We start from the raw sequence: 17,195 nt of genomic DNA on the forward strand, positions 1-17,195 counted from the left end.
CTATGCTCAAATGCCACCATCTCAGGGAGGTCCTCTCTGACCACCGACTTAAACAGCGCCTCCAGAAACTAACATATCACCCTATCTCCTGCACGGCACTTGTCAACAGCTGTAGATGTCTTACATAGGTGTTTACTGAACATCTCCCCAACCGGTCCCTGAGCTCTCTGAGGGTGGGGAATTAGTATTCCATGAGGGATTAGGAGTGGGCATCAAGATCCTGAGTCCCAGGAGATGTCCGGTGGCCTCCCGTTTCCCAACCTCCCACCCTCTGACCCCGTGAGACGGAGTGTTCGGGGTTTCCAGGCTCAGATAGCCGAGGCAGTGCAGAGGCTGTCAGGAAAGGGGCATTACCGCCTGCCTTAGCCTCGCTCAGGAAGGGACCAGGTTGGAGACAGAAGGGCCCAGCTCCCCAAATCATCCAGGCCTAGGGGAAGGGCATCTCCTTTCTCGCTCTTTAATCTCGCTCTGCTCTCTTGACACAGTTCTGGCAGTGCAACCCCAGGCGCCACCTCCAGAGATAGGGCGGGGTTGTGGGGGGCCCAGCCCCAGGGCAGAGCAGGGGCGCCTCCTTCCGGCCCGCGGTCCGGGAGGCCCCCGCGGCTGTCTGGGCCCCAGCAAGCCCAGGCGTGGTGTCCGAGTGGACGAATAAATAGGGGCGGTCAGTGGTTGGATGGGTCAGGCTGGCTTGTGGTCCGGGTGGCTTTTGAGCGTGTGGAACTTGACGCTGTCCAGCTTCTCGAAGCGCTTCCCGCAGCGCTCGCACGTGAAGTTGTACTGCACCTCGGCCGTGTGCTTCTTCATGTGCCAGTTGAGCGACGCGCGCTGCCGGCACTGGTAGCCGCAGATCTCGCACCTGCCGGGGGGGGGGGGGGGGGGGGGGCCGGGGCGAGCGACGCCGGGTCGGGGTCAGATGGGGCGGAGCCGCCTTTGGAGGCGGGCCCCAAGTGACGAGGACCGAGCCGGCCCCAGGAAGGGGAGGCGCCGTCCGGGATGCGAGCGCACGTGGAACTGGGCAAGGCAACCCGAGGGGTGGACCCGCCCTCTGCCGGCCCGGGCCCAGACCCCCTCCCTCCCAGCGCCCTCGCGGGAAGCCCGTCACTCACTGCAGGGGCGTCTCCCCGGTGTGGGTGCGCCGGTGCACCTCCAGGTGGTTCTTCCTCTTGAAGGACTTGCCGCAGGTTTCGCAGGTGAACTCACGGACACCTGGGGGAGAGGCGGGGCTGAGCGCGCCGCCGTTGGGGGCGGGGGCTGCAGGGCGCCGCCCAAACCGGGTAGAGAGTGGTCTCCCGGACGTAGGGGCGCAAGCGAGCCAAACCCCACGGCTTCTGGGAGCCAACGCTTGACTCTAGAAACGAGGGCGGCTAATACGGAGGGCAGCTTACAGCCCAAGGTGATGCTTAGAATGTGCGGGGTAAGGCCACGGGCAGAGCTGGAATGTGAACTCGACTCCCTGGGAGGCACCGAGTGCAAACTGCCAAGCCTAAGCGGGTCTGAACTTGACCCCAATATTTGAACTTTGGGGCGACTTCACATACAAATCCAAAGTTCCTGCGGCTCGGGGCGCCTGGGTGGCTCAGTGGGTTAAGCGGCCCACTTCGGCTCAGGTCATGATCTCGCGGTCCGTGAGTTCAAGCCCCGCGTCGGGCTCTGTGCTGACAGCTCAGAGCCTCGAGCCTGTTTCAGATTCTGTGTCTCCCTCTCTCTGACCCTCCCCTGTTCATGCTCTGTCTCTCCCTGTCTCAAAAATAAATAAAACGTTAAAAAAAAATTAAAAAAAAAAAAGTTCCTGCCACTCGAAAAATCTGAAGCCATGCCCTCCCACTGGACAGAGGCTGTGGACAGAGGCAACACAGCTCCCCACTGAGTCCGCAGCCCACACCGTGGGTGGCAGTCCTGTGCCTGGGGACTCCTGGCCCCACCCTAAACCTGAGGCCCAGGACCCCGTGCCCTGTGCTGCCAGCCCCACCCCGGGCCTGACCTGAATGGATGATCATGTGCCGCCGCAGGTGGTTGGATAAATAGAACTTCTTGCCGCAGCCAGGGTGTGGACACACTTTGGTTTTCCCTTTCCGATGCACAAGATTGACATGGTTCTGCAGGCAAGAGGGGTGGAGGGGGGCTGTGGGTGCCAGGGGCCAACTCCAGGGCTCCCCAGGGTGGGGACAGAGAAGGGGAGCTGGGAGGCAGGCTGGGGCCAGCCCCCCTGGAGGAAGATGGGTGCCCCTGCCCTTGGGAGGGACTCCCAGCTCTGAGCAGGGACCCCGGGGCACAACTGGAATCTACTGCCACTTCACCGTGCACCTGCTGCAGCCAGGGCCTGGGCTGGGGCATCAGTCAGCCTTGTCATAGCCACGTGCTGGCGCCCCGCCCTTTGCCCACTTTGTGGATGGGGGGTGAGGCTCCAGAGGCTTCCAGTTTGGCGTGTGTCTCACAGGTGGGCAGGGGAAGGGCTGGACTGGATTCCAGGGTGAGCTCCCACAGGAGGCTTTGCCATGGAGCTATGCGGTCTCCACGGCCTGGAGCAGGCAGCCACCTCGCTCTCCCCGCCCCCACCCCGAGTCATTCATTCCTTTGTTCTTGTATTCTTTAACTCACCCCTGCAGCTCTAAGTGCCCGGCACCACCGGGCCTGGCACCTGGTGGGTGCTCAATACATGCTTAATGAAAACGAAACTCGGCAAATGCAAAGGTGCCGCCTCCTGCCACCAGTGGGAATGTGACGAGACCCTGGCTCTGCCCTTGGGGCGTCCCGTCCAGGCTCCAGAGGACAAACTACAGGCGTGTCCTGGTGGTGCGCTCCTCCGGGGGCTCAAAGGCCCCACCCGCCCTGGGGGACTAGGGAGGGCTTCCTGGGGGAGGGGCATCCTGAGCCGAGAAGGTGGCCTGGGTAAAGGCAGGAGGAGTTGAGAGGCTGGTTGAGAAGGCAGGACAAGTCACTGGAGAGCAGGAGGGGAAGGCAGCGAGGTGACGCCTGGTGCCCTGTGGCTGAGGCAGGGTCGGTGGGAAGCTGCTGAGAGACAGCCGCGCGGGAGGCAGGCCAGTGGCACCTGGCGGGGCCAAGCGGCGCCCTCCACGAGCCACACTGCCCGGACGCCAGCACACAGGCGGCGGGAAACAGAAGCGGGCCCCGCTCGGCCAGCTCGGGTGGCGGCCTCACCTGGAAACTGCTGAGGGCCACGTAGACCTGGCTGCAGCCCTCGTAGGGGCAGTGGAACATCTCTAGCAGGCCGTCGGCGTCTATCACCCGAGAGCGCTTGCTCCGCCGCCTCCTGGAGGGGAAGGGGCCCATGGCATCAGGGCTCCCACGCCAGGCGGGCTGTGGGCCCGTCGGCTGCTCCTCGTCCCAGCCCCCAGCTGCCCGGGCACCCACTTCTCGGGCTCCTTGGGGATCTCATAGATGATGGCCGACATGTCACTGCCGTCCAGCTCCTCCCCGTCTGCCTCGGCTTCGGGCTCTGCGCTCTCAGGCGCTGCCGCCGCCAGCTCTGGGGCCACGGGCTCCTCCTTCTCCTCCTTCTTGAGCACATACAGGTCCTCCTTCTCTACGGGGGGAGGTGGACACAGGGCGGGCGTCCGTGGAGGGCCCGCGTGGCGGAGGAGTGGGCTCCGGGGCCACTCCTCCCCACTCCCCCCACCTCCCAGAGGCCGCGGCAGCCCCCCTGGACCGGCGCGGCCCCCAGACCTTTCTTGGTCTCGATGCCTGCCATGGCGGCAGGGTCCATGGTGCTGGGCTGGCTGCCCTCGGGCTCCGTCTGGGTGTAGGCTGCTACGCCCTCCATCACGGCACAGGGCACTTCATCCCCCAGGCCCCCGCCGGGGGCACCACTGCCTGCGGCCACGTTGAGGTGGATGCCCTCGGCCGTGAGGGCGTCGTAGCCGGGGCCTGCGATGATGATCACCTGCGAGCCGGGCACCATGCCTGGCACGGGACAGCTGGCCACCACCTCGCCCAGCGCCTCCTGGGGCACGTTCTCGAAGAGGGTGCCGGGGCCCGGGCCCACTTGCACGGGCACCGGCACACACACCACCGTCTCCAGGGCTTCGGGCCCACCGCCCGCCGGGTTGGGGCACAGCGGGGTGCCCTGCTCCGCCAGGCTCTCCACGTGGTGGACGTCGAAGGGGATGTGCACGCCCTCCTGAGTGATGAGCCCGCTGCTGCCCGCCGGGCTGGAGGGGGTCACCGCCGCCGCCGCCACGGCCGCTCCCTTGGCCGGCGGGCCCTCGGGGGGCTCCTCAGAGTCAGAACCGGAGCCGGAACTAGAAGGGTCGGAGCTGCTGGCCGCCAGGCCATTGCCCACTGTGGCGACAGAGGAAAGGAGACAGTTACGGTAGCAACAGTGGCAGCAGCAGAGGCGTATGCTGAGTGCTTACTACGGGCTGGGCACGGTCACCCCCTCAGTGCCACAAACATCGGTCACTTCTCAGTCCCCTCCCCCCCGCCCCCCCACCTCTGCTCCTCAGAGACACTCCCCTCCCTCGGCCTCCAGACCCGACTTCTGGCTTCCTGGCCCCTCCCTGGGGGTTCGTGCCCAGCCTCTTCAGCTCCCGCAGGCCTGGGAGGTTCCGAGCTTCGCTCACCCCAGGGTTTCAGTCAGCCTGATGGTGTTAAACTGCCCTCATCTTGACACCAACTCGTTTTGAGTTCTGACGCTTATCTACCTGGAGAGAGTGTCAGATCCCACAGGCTAAGGGCTCAGGTCCCACAAGACTGCTCGCCCCCACTGCAGACGCCGGCTGCAGGCCGAAGGCCATTGTAATTCTGGCCATAAATTGTGGGTTTCTACGACAGCCTCTTCGGGTTCGATAATTTGCTAGAACAATTCATAGAACTCAGGCAAGTGTTTTACTTACTGACTACAGTTTTTTGGTTTTGGGTTTTTTTTTTTCTTTCTTTCTTTTTTTTTTTGAGAAAGAGAGTGTGTGCTTGAGCGGGGCAGGGGCAGAGGGCGAGGGAGAGAGAGAATCTTCTTTCATGCTCAGTGCAGAACCCGATGCGGGGCTCCATCTCACTACCATGAGATCATGACCTGAGCCGAAATCAAGAGTCGGACGCTTAACCGACTGAGCCGCCCAAGCGCCCCAACTGATGACTACACTTTTATCATAAAAGATGCAACACAGCAAATAGTCAGATGGAAGAGAAGCGTAGGGTGAGGTGCAGGGGCTGCTGGGGTGGGAGCTATCATGCTCTCTCTGGACCCGCCACCCTCCTAGAACCTCAAGGTGTTTACCAACCTGTAAGCTCTCTGGATCTTGTTATTTAAGAGTTTTTGTAACCCGGTCTCTAGTCCCAGTCTGCTGCCTGGGAGGCAGGGGTGGGGCTGAGAGTCCCCCCTCTAATCATGTGTTTTGTCTTTCTGGTGACCAGTCCCCATCCCGAAGCTCTCTAGGGAACCCTGCCTGAGTCACCTCATTAGCATAGACTCGGGTGTGATCCAAAGGGGCTCCTTATGCAAGGGGCTCTTCACAAACAATGAAAAATATTCCCATCACTCAGACAATTCCAAGGGCTGTAGGAGTTCTGTGCCAGGAACCGGGGACAAAAACCAAATACCTATTTTTGTCATACTGCCGCCACCCGTACCCCGATGCCTCCATGTGGACAGCTGCCGCCTGGACCTCCTGTGGGGGCTGGGGGCTCTTCCATCCCGCCCCCTCCTCTGCTGCCCCCCAGTGTAGGTCATGTATTTAGGGACCCTAGGCAGTCTCCTGCCTCAGGGCCTTTGCATTTGCTCTTTGCTCTGCCTGAACACTCTTCTCTCAGACACCTGCGTGGGCTCCCTCTCCCCCACCTCCATCAGACCCTTTAAGAAAATGGTATTTATTCAGGAAGGCCTCTGACCACCTTGTCTTAAACAGCACTTTTTTCTCTCCTTTATTTTTCCCCCAAATATCACCTTCTACCATACTCCAGATTTTATTTTTTTAATTAAAAAAATTTTTTTAACATCTATTTATTTTTGAGAGAGAAAGAGACAGTGCAAACGGGAGAGAAGCAGAGAGAGAGAGGGAGACACAGAATCAGAAGCAGGCTCCAGGCTCTGAGCTGTCAGCGCAGAGTCCAATGTGGGGCTCAAACCCACAAGCCGTGAGATCGTGACCTGAGCCGAAGTCGGATGCTTAACCAACTGAGCCACCCAGGAACCTCCACTGTACTCTAGATTTTAATTGTCTATCTTGTTTACTGTCTGCTTCCCCTCTAGATCGTAAGCTCCATAACCTCTGGGGTCCCTGTGCACAGGCCCCAGTGCCCAGAAGGCCGCCTAGCACACAATGAGCACATATTTGTAGAAATGAATGAATCTCAAACCGACACCGTGATGAAGGCCAAGGCGACCAACATCTCACCCAGGTATTCTGTGCTAAAGCCCACACACAGGGGGACTGGGGACAGAAAAAGCCAATTGTTGGGACATCTGGGTGACTCAGTCGGTTAAGCGTCCAACTCTTGGTTTCGGCTCAGGTCATGATCTCACGGCTTCATGGGTCGAGTTTGAGAGTCATGGGTCACGGCTTCGAGAGTTCGAGTCCCACATCAGGCTCTGTGCTGGCAGCACGGAGCCCGCTTGGGATTCTCTCGATTTCCCTCTCTCACTGCCCCTCCCCAACTCATGCTGTCTCTGTCTCTCTCAAAATAAGTAGACTTTAAAAAAAAAAAAAAAGAGAGAGAGCGAGAGAAAGAAAAAGTCAATAGCTGACCCTGAAGTTCCACACTCCCGCAGAGTCGGGCACACTGTCCGGGGACCACGTGTCCTACACTCCCAGGGGGTCAGATGCAGCACGCAGGCTCTGGAGCCAGACTTCGGGGGTGGGATCTTGGCGCCCACCCCTCCAGCTGTGTGGATGTGGGGGCCTTATGGAACCTGTGTGGGCCTGGGGATAACTCGGCACCTACTCCAGGGGCTGTTTGGGGTATTTAGTGAGTAAATATATGTAAAGGGCCTAGGACAGTACCAGGCTCAGAGTAAGCACCCTATCAATGTTTCTATTATCATTCTTATCATAACGCCCCATCCCTGACTCACGGCCCTGGGATAGCAGGGGTGGGGTAGGGGGATTGGCCCCTCCTTGTAACACCCTGTAATCTACAGGGTGAGCTGAGCTCCCTGGCCCCACCCTAAAGCAAGGGGAAGTCACCTAGTAAGTTGGGGGCTCGGCCAGTGTGTGTGCCTGGATCCCCAACCGCAGTGTCCAGCTGTGAAGGCCAGACTGGACCTCTCCCCACTTGACCATGACCTTGGTCACAGAAGTGGCCGTGCACCCCCTGGCTTCTCCAAGTCCTGCAGGAGGTCCTCTTACTGAGAAGTGGCAGGGCCACCCCAGGCAGGGAGCTGATAAGGGTTGCTGCTGAGGGAACAGGGCTGGGACAGGGACACAGCCCCCCTCCCTTCACAGCGCCCCCCTCCCCCGCAGCCATGGCAGACCCGGCCAAGGATCCCGCACTCATTCCTGAGAGCCAGATCCACCAGCCACCGGTGTCAGAGTTGGGTGGGGGTGCAAGGGGGCTCCTCTGGGTGCCATCCCTGTCCCGGCGGACCCATCACCAGGGAGGTCAGTCACATTAGTCCCAGGGCCTTGGTGTCCTCAACTGCCAAGCGGGGCTAACGAAGAGCCGTAGGGAGGACTGAGCGTGGTCGGGGGCGGGACCCGGAGTGGGGAGACGATGGCCGAGGGGCCGGCCGCGTGGTGGGGTCTGGCGGACGCACACGGGACAGCCGTTGGCCAGGGTGCCCACCCGGAACGCCTCTCGCCCACGGCTTCCCCTCGGCCAGCTGGGATGCCACCTGCTCCGAGATTCCTGCCAGCACGGGCTCAGCCCCGGTGACTGACCTCACCCTCCACCCTGGCAGGGCGCCTGGCGGTGAGCCCTGTGCTCCTGAGCCCGAGGCTGAAGCCGAGCTCGAGGCAGGCGGGCAGCTCCTCACCACCCACCAGGGCCAACTGGGCCTTCGTAACTGAGTCCCTCCCACTCCCACTGTCAGCTCAGGACGTGTGACCCACAGAGCATGGCAAGAGAGGGTCAGGGACAGTGAGAGACGCGCAGGGCAGTGGGGGGAGAAACAGATGGGGGGGGAAGGGAGTCGGGGAGACAGGGAGAGACGGGGGGGCAGGGAAAAGGCAGGAAACAGAAGGGAGCGGATGAAACAGAAAAGATGGGCAACAGAGGGAGGGGGAACAAGAGAGAGCTCAAGAGCCGAGAATGGGGAGGGAGGAGGAGAACCGGGCAGACAGGCGGCAAGACGAGGAGGCTGGGAGAGACCGCCCAGGACCGAAAGAGAAAGGGCCACAGACAACAGAGGAGGAGGGAGAGGCCAGGCGAGCACCCAGGCCTGAGGCCCGGCACCCACCCCTCCCTCCAGCCGCTGAGCCAGGTGTCCCGCACCCCAGCCGGGCCCTGCCTGCCACCGGCCTTGGGCACAGGTGGGCCGAGCCCTCGCAGGTGTCCCCTGGAAGACGGGGGCCGCCTCCCTGCTCCAGAAGGACAGGAAGAGTGCAGACCAGCCTGCCGGGGCCGGGCTCCGTCCCTGAAGCCGGCGCCCGTGCCTTTCTCGTCACTGTGAGGCTTCTAGCGCTGGCCTGAGGCTGACAAGACCCACGAGAGGACTGGGGGTCCGGGGTGACCCCCCCATAAGGAGCCGTGGAGCCCTCACACCCTGGAGGCCGGCGGGCGCCCCCCCCCGCCCCGCCCCCCCGGCCCCAGACCCACCTTTGTCGCTGTCGGCGTCTGAATCACTGAGTGGCTTCAGGGGCGAGTGCAGGTCTTGGAAGTAGCGGTGGCCGGCCTCGCACTGCCACACGGCTGTGGTGTACAGGCCGAAGGTGGGGTCCAGCTCGGCCAGGTGCGGCTCGTACGGGCAGCGGTGCTTGTGGTCCTCGTACCAGATCACCACGTTCTTCAGGCAGTTCACGTTGCGTCGCCTCCCTGCGCACGCGTGGCAGGGCCCCGGGGTCAGGGGTGGCGCTTGTCCCTCCGAGGGCCTCGGAACACCCCGGCCTTACGGCACCCGGTGGGGGCGGGGCTGAGACACCTTCCCGAGCCCTGTCCGGGCCCGTCCCCGGTTCACAGATGGAGAAACGGGCTCCGGGAGGTGCCACACACTCTGCTGATAACAGAGGCGGGCCAGGCTGTCCTCACTGAGTAAGCGAAATCACATAAACGATGGAGCCTGGCACGTAGTAGGTGCGCAGTAATTATTAGCTGCCTGTTGTTAACAGAATCGTCCTCATCAGCGTCTTTGGCCTGGCCCAGCAGAGCCCCTCTGCCCCGGTCTCCCTGCTCCCACATCTGTCTCCTTCGCCCGCGGCGGACAGAAGGCCCCTGCTGCAAGCACTTGGAGTCAGGCCATGCCCCTCCCCTGCCCAGAACCCACCAGGGCTCCCCCTGGCTGGGGGTAAAAGCCAAAGTCCTCCCCCGACCCGCCAGGCCCCGAATGTTCTGCCCCATCGCCTCCCGTCCTTCCCCTTGATCACTTTATTCCAGCCTCATGGCCTCCTCCCTGTTCCTGAAATGAGCAGGGTACGGTCCTGCCTCAGGGCCTTTGCACAGACTGTGTCTTCTTCTTCCAGATAACTGCCTTGCCCTTCCCCTCTCAGGTCTTTCCCTCGGTCTGCCACCCCTTCCCCACTGTCCTTCCAGCTGACCTGACTTGCTGCCCTTTCTCTCCAGGTGGCACCTAGATACCGTCTGTGGTTATCTGTTTCCGTGTTTCTGTCTTCCCTAATAGAATGTCAGCTCCCCAAGGGCAGGGACGCTATCTGTGTTATTCCTCCTGTATCCCCAATGCCTACATAGGGCCTGGTACATAGTAGATGCTCAGCAAATGTTTGCTGGATGAGTAAATGCTTTAAGGAGGTGGGCCCGGTGGGAGCTAGACCGTGCGATTCAAATCCTGACTGCCACATCATAGCTAGGTGGCTCCAGGCAAGTGTTGGCTTCTCTGACCCTCACCTGCCCTTTCTGGGTCAGGGAGAATAATGGTCCCCATTTCTCGAGGGCTGCCAGAGAGGAGGGAGTGAAGACGTCGGCAGGGCACAGAACAGGGCTGGACACACTTTGAATGCCCAAGAAATGGTACCTGTGATATGTTTAATGATGCCTGTCCTGCAGCCGATGGGGAGGAAACTGTCCTCCCCGTCTTCCAAGCTGGGACAGGAGGAGGCGGCCCAGAAGGGTCCTTGGGCCTACGGGGGTTGCCTGGGGCCTCCCACCCAGTGACGACCACGGGGACAATAGGGACACCACCAGCAGCAGCCTCTCCAGTCATCTCCCTTCCCACACTTTGGGATATGGAGGTCACACACTTAGCTTGGCCCATGCCTCTGACAACTCTAACCGCTTTCCAGTGGTGACTTAGCCTTTTGTGTGGGAGCTGGGGATGGTGGAGGCACCCCCACTGGGCACAGCACACGTTCCAGTCCCCTCTGGGACCTTTCCTGCCCCCACCCCTCCCCCCTCCGCAGGCCTGGCTGTGTCCCTGGGCCCGCAGTGCCCCTACCTCCCTGCCGTGGCCCCACTGGGCCTGTCCCCTGCCTTCCCATGAGACCATGGGCTATGTGGGGGCACGGCTGGGTCTGTCCTGTCCCGCACAGCCCCTGGCCCGTGGTGCCTGAGCATGAGTGAGGGAACGCACAACAAAGCCTCTTACTCCCAACACCCATCCCACCCCCCCCGCCCCGGCTGAAGCCCCACTTACTTTTCTTCCGCTTTGGCTTTCTGGGGACCTGTTCCCAAGGCTTCCTGTAAGAGAGAGAGGCAGGGGGAGTAAGCACAGGGCCTGTTCTATTTCCCAGGGGTCTCCACTCTCTCCTCCATGGACACCGGCCCTTAAAGGTGGTCTAGCATCACCATGCATTTCACCACGTGGGAGAATGAGGCTCAGAGGAGTGAGGCTGCCTGCCCAGGGGGCCCTGGCCGGGGAGCGGAGAAGTCAGAAAAGGGGTACAGAAAGCGTGGCACGCGGAATTCTCAGCTGGCCCCACGACTCCCATGCCCGGGGGCACACGCCCTGCATAATCCTCTGCCCATGAGCGGGCGGCCTGAGTATATGATGGGATACCACCCCCTGGGGCGAGGTGACTTGGAATGAATCAGGAGGAAGCTTTCCCAGGTGGGCCTGACCTAATCAGGGGAACCTTTAAACGGGCCCCGCTGCAGTCAGAGACTGTAGGCCGAGAGTATGGGAGGTCCAGGAGGGGCCAGGACCTGAGAACAGCCTCTGGGAGCTGAGAGCAGTCCCGGTCAACAGCCAGCAAGACCGTGGGGATCTCGGCTGTGCAACCCAGGAGGAAATTAAGTCAGCCAACGCTCTGAGGGTGTCTGCAAGCAGCTCTTTCCTTAGTTGAGCCTCTAGATGAAGACGCAGCTGGCTGAAACCCTGATTTGGGCCTTGTGAGACCCTGAGCAGAGGATCCAGCTAAAACACGCTGGGCTCCTGACCCACAGAAATGTGACATCATTTGTGATTTTAAGCCACTAAGTCTGTGGTCGTTTGTCACATGGCAATAGAACATTTGCGGAGTCGGCCTCAGAACCTGCACTGCCCCATCCGGGGCCCTGCAGATCCTGCCCGCCCCTCCCCACCAATCCCAGGCAGGCTGAGAGCCCTGGGGAGACTGCCAGTCCCAGCCAGGAGGGCTGGTACTGCTAGGGACCCTGCCCCCGACCCTCACTGCCTGCTGTATGTAGGCCCCAGCCCAAGGTGCTGCCCCCTCTATCGGTCCCGCCCCAGGGAGCCAGCTCAGGTCCAGACGCCCTGGCCATCACGCCCACCCGCCTCTGGGGCCTTCCCCACTTTGGCTGGGGCCCAGCACCCTAACTGTGTGCCCCAGTGACCAAGGCGTCAGGGAGCCCTGGGCAAGGCCGGGCCCAAACCCACCCCCCCCTGCCCCAAGGCCTCCCACACCAGGAAGGCCGCCAGAACTGCCAGGTGGGATCCTGACCCCCTACAGGCTGCTTGGCCCTGGCCCAGCACTGGGTCTACACATGCTGAGGGTGGGTGCTTTGGAGGAATCTCCCCTGGACCCACTAGGGGCCTTCACCCACCTTCCCGACACCACGCTTCTGGGTCGGCCCACGCACTCGGGCTACTTCCTCATCCTCCCTTCTCTACACTGCAGTGGGAGGCCCCGAGACCCTGCGTGACCTTGCCTCCCCGTGCCTCAGTTTCCCCATCTGTAGCATGGGATCGTAACAGTACCTGCCTCGTGGGGCTGGCATGAGGTTACGCGCCCTGGAAGAGCCTGGTGTAGCCCCTCGCACTGGGTAACCGCTCAGCATAGCGACGGTCTCACCGTGACCGTCAGCGTCATCACAGCGTCTGGCCCTGGAGCGCCAGCCTCCCTGCCATGGCCCAGACCCTGCTCTCGCCGCAAATGTCCTGACAGCCAGTCCAAAGTCTCTTGTCAGCTTCCCCACCCGCCCCATCTGACCCCCGTCCAGCCTGATGGCAATTCTCAGTCCTCACACCCCACGTCTGGTCCGAGGACAGCTCCCCAGGCTTTGCCCTTGTCCCAGCCTCTGCACCCCCCGCCCCGCCCCATCCCAGATGCCTCCACCCCCTCCCATGACTCTCCCCTCCCTTCCCCTCCCCTGCTCTCCAAGGGGGCAGGCCGGCCACCCAGATCCTCACCCAAACCCAAGTCCAAATGCCCACGGCCCCCTCCCCGCACTCACAGCTGGGAACGCCACTTAGTGGTGGGGACAGGCTCGGGTGTCAGTCAGATCTGAGTCCAAGTCTCAACTCTGCTGTCGACTAGCTGTGTGACCGCGAGTGGGTCTCGTCCCCTCTGAGCCTCAGTGTCCCCACCTGCGAAGTGGGGAAAACAGCGGTGCCTCTCACACAGAGCCGCTGTGGGGATTCAATGGGGCCAGACTATGTTCTTTCTCCCCCAAACTGCCGTCCCTCCCTTTGCCCGCTTCTCCGCATTCTACCGCCTACACGACGCCCTGTACAGGCCACCTGCGCATGAGGACAGTTGTGCCCAGTAGCTCTCCTCCGCTCTCCTCTGCCATTTGCTTTCACACTTGACCCCTCATCCCCCCCCGTGTCCAAACACACCACCAGTTCCCCCCTCGGACTTAAATAATCTTGAGCCCCTTCTCTGCCAACTTCTGCCCATTCCCCTGCCCCCACTTGGGAGCCGTCTATGTGTGTGCAGTCTTCCTGTCTTCTCCCCCATCTCCCTTGAACCCCTCCGTTCAGGGTTTTCTCCCCCAAGCCACAAACTGCCCCGTTCCAGCCGCCTGCGGATCCTTCCAGGGGCCTCCAGGACGCTGCCCCACCGGGTCCTCCACGCCCCTCCAGGGCCCTGCTCCTCCCCTGTGACCCTGACTTCTCTAAGCGCAGAGAGCGAAAGCGGGGCTCAGACCTGCGTGTCTCCCCACTCGCCCTTGGCAACCTCTGTCACCATGCCATCATGGCGCTGTGGGTCCCAAATCCGGATCTCCCACCCGGCCCTCTCCTGACCGCACCACCACCACCAGCCCTCCCTGACACTACGTGCAGGGGTCCCCAGACATCTCACACGGGAGCCGTCCTATGGTCCCGTGACCTGTCCTTTCTCAGTTAACGGCACCTGCAACTTTCCAGGTGCTCAGGTCCAAACCTGGGGCGTCTCGCGTCTCCGCACCTATCGGCAAACCCTGTTGGCCCTAATTCCAACCACTTCTCTCCACCTCTGCATGGCCCCGCCTGGGCCCGGCCCTGTCAGGACTCACCTGGACCAAGGTAGTCGCCTCGACATAGGAACACAGCCTCAACGTAGGGGTCAGCGGGATTCTTTTGATTTTCTTGTTAACAGTTTAAGACGTAAAAGGAAAAATTCACACACATACAAAGCTAGAGAGAAGAGTGAACCTCCTCGAGCCCCTCACCAGCCAAGGTCGGGGGACCTTCGACGGCAGCCAATTCTCAGCCAACCTTGTTTCAACTCGCATTTCACCCAATCCTCCTGCCACACAGCCCCTAGGGAGTGCCTCTGTTAAAATATAAGCCAGGTATGCGACCTCTTTGTCCAAAATTCTGTACTTAACAAAAGCAAAAAATCCTATCAGGCCCCCTACTTTACTGAGAGGAAAAGCCAGAGTTCTCCATGCCGTCCACAAGGCTCTGTCAACTTCCTGTCCTCACTTTCCCTACTTTTCATCTTCTCGTTGCACTCCAGCCACATGGGCCTGCTCACTGCCCCATGTACTCACCAGGCCGGGTCCTGCCTCAGGGCCTTTGCACTGGCCAATCCTTTTTCCTCATTCTTCCCCCAGATATCTGCATAGGTCTCCCTGGCTCCTTCATGAATGCCGTCCTCTCACTGTGGCCCAGCCTAACACCCTAGTTAAATCTCCAGCACACACACCCCCCTCCCTTATTTCACTTTTGTTTTTTCCATAGCCCCTATCGATCTCTCACAACCTCCACAATTTAGCAAATTATAGTAATAGAATTTAGTATTTATAGTATAGTAATGTAATTTAGAATAATAAATAATAGTAAACATGTAGTAAGTACAGTAGACAAGGCTTTGCACAGTGGACAAGTCTGCCCTCTGCCCTTTAAAATGGCAGCTCCAGGGGCGCCTTGGGTGGCTCAGTCGGTTAGGTGTCCGACTTCGGCTCAGGTCATGAGCTCACGGCTCTTGAGTTTGAGCCCCGCGTCGGGCTCTGTGCTGACAGCTCAGAGCCTGGAGCCTGCTTCAGATTTTGGGTCTCCCCCTCTGCCCCTCCCCCGTGCATTCTCTCTCTCTCTCTCTCTCTCTCAAATAAACATTAAAAAAATTTTAACTGGCAGCTCCATCAGGCAGTGATTTTTTTTGTGTTGTTCATTTCTGCACCCTCCGCACCTCTACAAGTGTCTGGCACATAGTAGATACTGAATAAACATCCCTTAAACGAATGACACCAGCGACTCCACGACTGACCATTGTTTCCCTTTTCCCACTGGTCGCTAGGAAGCTCTGAGGCAAATTCATGGCCTCTTCTCCATTCCCACTTCTTCATGTCTTTTGAACTCTGGTCAGGCTTTTAACTTAACATGCCACAAAAGTGCCCTCTGTCGTGTCCCCTGTGACTTCGGCCTCAATCCAACAGCACTGATCCTGGCCCCCCTGTATCCCTCTTTTTCCTTTCTCTTTTCATCCCAGTTCTCATTCCTGCCTTCTGGTCCATGTTTACAGAGTCTTGAACGGAAATCCTTCCAGGTAGAAGGCAGTTACAAATAAGTGAGCAGACAGAATAACGGGCCCCCTATCTCTGGCCATGTCCATTCCCCACAGGACACCCCTCACTCAGGTTATTGTATTTTCCCGACTACCCACGTGTCCCAGGGCCCGGTTTTTGTCAGGCACTGCCTGGGCTGTCTCTGTGTCCAGGCCCCAGTCCTGCATGCCTTACACAAACCAAGCTACTGCAAATAGCACTTTCAGCTTAGGGACCTTCAAGGGCTCCCTCTGGCCAGTGGTCCCCAGCTCCACCTGCACATGTCTCCCTGGAAGCTTTGCAGAAAAAAATACAAGGTCTGCAACCCCGCTCAGACTAACTGAATCAGAAACTCCAAAAATGCAACATGAGCTTGAGTTTTTGAAATGCCCAGCATTTCCCGCCCCACTCTTGGGCATATAAACCAGTCTGCCACCCAGGGAGGGCGTGGATGCACTTCAGAAGGATCTGGTGGATTCTTGGCCATCAGAATCTTCCCCTAGGGAAACATGCCAATGTATGCAAACAAAAACCAGGGCACAGCAAGGATTCTGTCGCGGCACTGCTTGTGACAGGGAACAAGCATCATTATAACGACTAATACTTGAGGTGCTCACTATGTGCCAACCATGTTCTAAGCCTTTTGTTGTATTTTAACTCATTTAGTCGTCACACCAACCTATAAAGCAGGAAGGGAAAAATTCCATCCACACCGCTCCTTCTCAAGATGGAGATTCCGCAAAGACCTCTGCCCTCTACCTGAGCCGCTAACTTGGGGCTTCCTCTTCACCTGAGTCTCTACGGGCTAAGGTGCTCCCCAGGAGCCAAGACGTTTAGAGAATGAGATCTGGATCGTGAGGAGTCTTCCCAGGTCTGGGGTGGAAGGTTGTGGGAATGAGGCCACACACAGTCTCAGATGGAGTGCCAGAACCTTATACGGGACAGGGCTGGGTGGCCCAGGGTGTCCAGTCACAGTCTCAGACTACAACCTAAGGGTTTTAGAGAACGAGGCTTGCGAGATGCCAAAGACCAGCAGGGAAGAAGGGGCATTAAGGCCTCAGGAGGCGGGGCCGCCCCTCCGGGGACTGGGCAGTTAGAACGCTTGGAGGTGGGGTCTGTACTAGGATTGGGCAGCCAGAAATCTAACGGGAGGGGCCAAGCGTCAGGAGGCGGGTCGAGAGGCTGGGCGCATCCCAGGATTGGGCAGTCGGAAAGGCGGGAGGCGGGGCCGCGAGCCAGGAGCGTCCCAGGACCGGCGGTAGGAGACCCCGGCCGGCAGCCCGGACACTGGGCGGGGCTCACAGGTGCCGTGGGCGGGGCCGTGGACAGAGGGGGCGGGACCACGCTCGGCGGGGAATAGGGGCGTCTCCTCCCTCGCTCGCTCGCTCCCTCCCTCCCTGGGGCCGGGCCCCCTCACCCGTGGCGGCCGCTACGCTGGCCGCGCTCCAGCGAGATGAGATAGGCTGCGAGCTTGGCGTCGCTCCAGCCGCTGCGGCGCCGCAGGTCCACCCAGGGCCCGTGCGCCTCGCCCAGGTACACACGCCGCACGTCGTACTTCTTCCGGGACTCGAGCCGCCGCCGGGCTCGGTCCGATTCCGTGAGCCGCGGCCGACCCCGCGCCTTGCGGCCCGCCGCGCCCTCCTCGGCCGCCGCCTCCCCGCCTGCGCCCGCCTCAGCCTCCGCCTCCGCCTCGGGCTCCGGCGCCCGCTCCGCCATCCCCCCCTCCCTGGTTACCAACCTCCCCCGTTGTTAGGAGCCCGGCCGGAAGTGGCGCGCATCTTCCGCGCCGACGGGAAATTTCTCATGGACTTTCACTGCCCCACGGCGCCAAAAGGAGAACGGGAGCAGAAACTGCGCATGCGCGCGACAAGCGAGGGCTAGCAACAGCCAGTTCTTTTATTCCTTTCCTCTGTTAAACTTTCTAACTTCTCAGAGACCGAGGGAAGGGCTGAGGTTTGAGTCCAGCTTCGGGAAGAAAGACCTAGATGGGCCCGTAGACCCTG

The 17,195-nt window shown here is 60.5% G+C and overlaps 1 protein-coding gene across 1 annotated transcript; it reads right to left on the minus strand.

Moving 5' to 3' along the window:
* Positions 1 to 116: 116 nt before the first annotated feature.
* ZNF653 (zinc finger protein 653) lies at positions 117 to 16,930 on the minus strand. Its single transcript, XM_049639882.1, has 9 exons — positions 16,610 to 16,930; positions 10,697 to 10,740; positions 8,710 to 8,925; positions 3,685 to 4,299; positions 3,373 to 3,544; positions 3,160 to 3,271; positions 1,982 to 2,096; positions 1,107 to 1,206; positions 117 to 856 (listed from the first exon to the last, which is right to left on the minus strand). The coding sequence occupies exons 1-9, from the start codon at positions 16,906 to 16,908 to the stop codon at positions 679 to 681; spliced, it is 1,851 nt and encodes a 616-aa protein (XP_049495839.1). The 5' UTR covers positions 16,909 to 16,930; the 3' UTR covers positions 117 to 678.
* Between the last annotated feature and the right edge of the window lie 265 nt (positions 16,931 to 17,195).

This window comes from Panthera uncia, chromosome A2, assembly GCF_023721935.1.
Source record: "Panthera uncia isolate 11264 chromosome A2, Puncia_PCG_1.0, whole genome shotgun sequence".
Classification (NCBI taxonomy): Eukaryota; Metazoa; Chordata; class Mammalia; order Carnivora; family Felidae; genus Panthera; species Panthera uncia.

Coding starts and splice junctions, on each gene's coding strand:
- ZNF653 (XM_049639882.1), bottom strand. CDS start 16,908: ATGGCGGAGCGGGCGCCGGAGCCCGAGGCGGAGGCGGAGGCTGAGGCG. Junction 4,300..8,709: donor AGACGCCGACAGCGACAAAG/GTGGGTCTGGGG, acceptor CTGTCGCCACAG/TGGGCAATGGCCTGGCGGCC. Junction 1,207..1,981: donor GCACATGATCATCCATTCAG/GTCAGGCCCGGG, acceptor CCTCTCCCCCAG/GTGTCCGTGAGTTCACCTGC.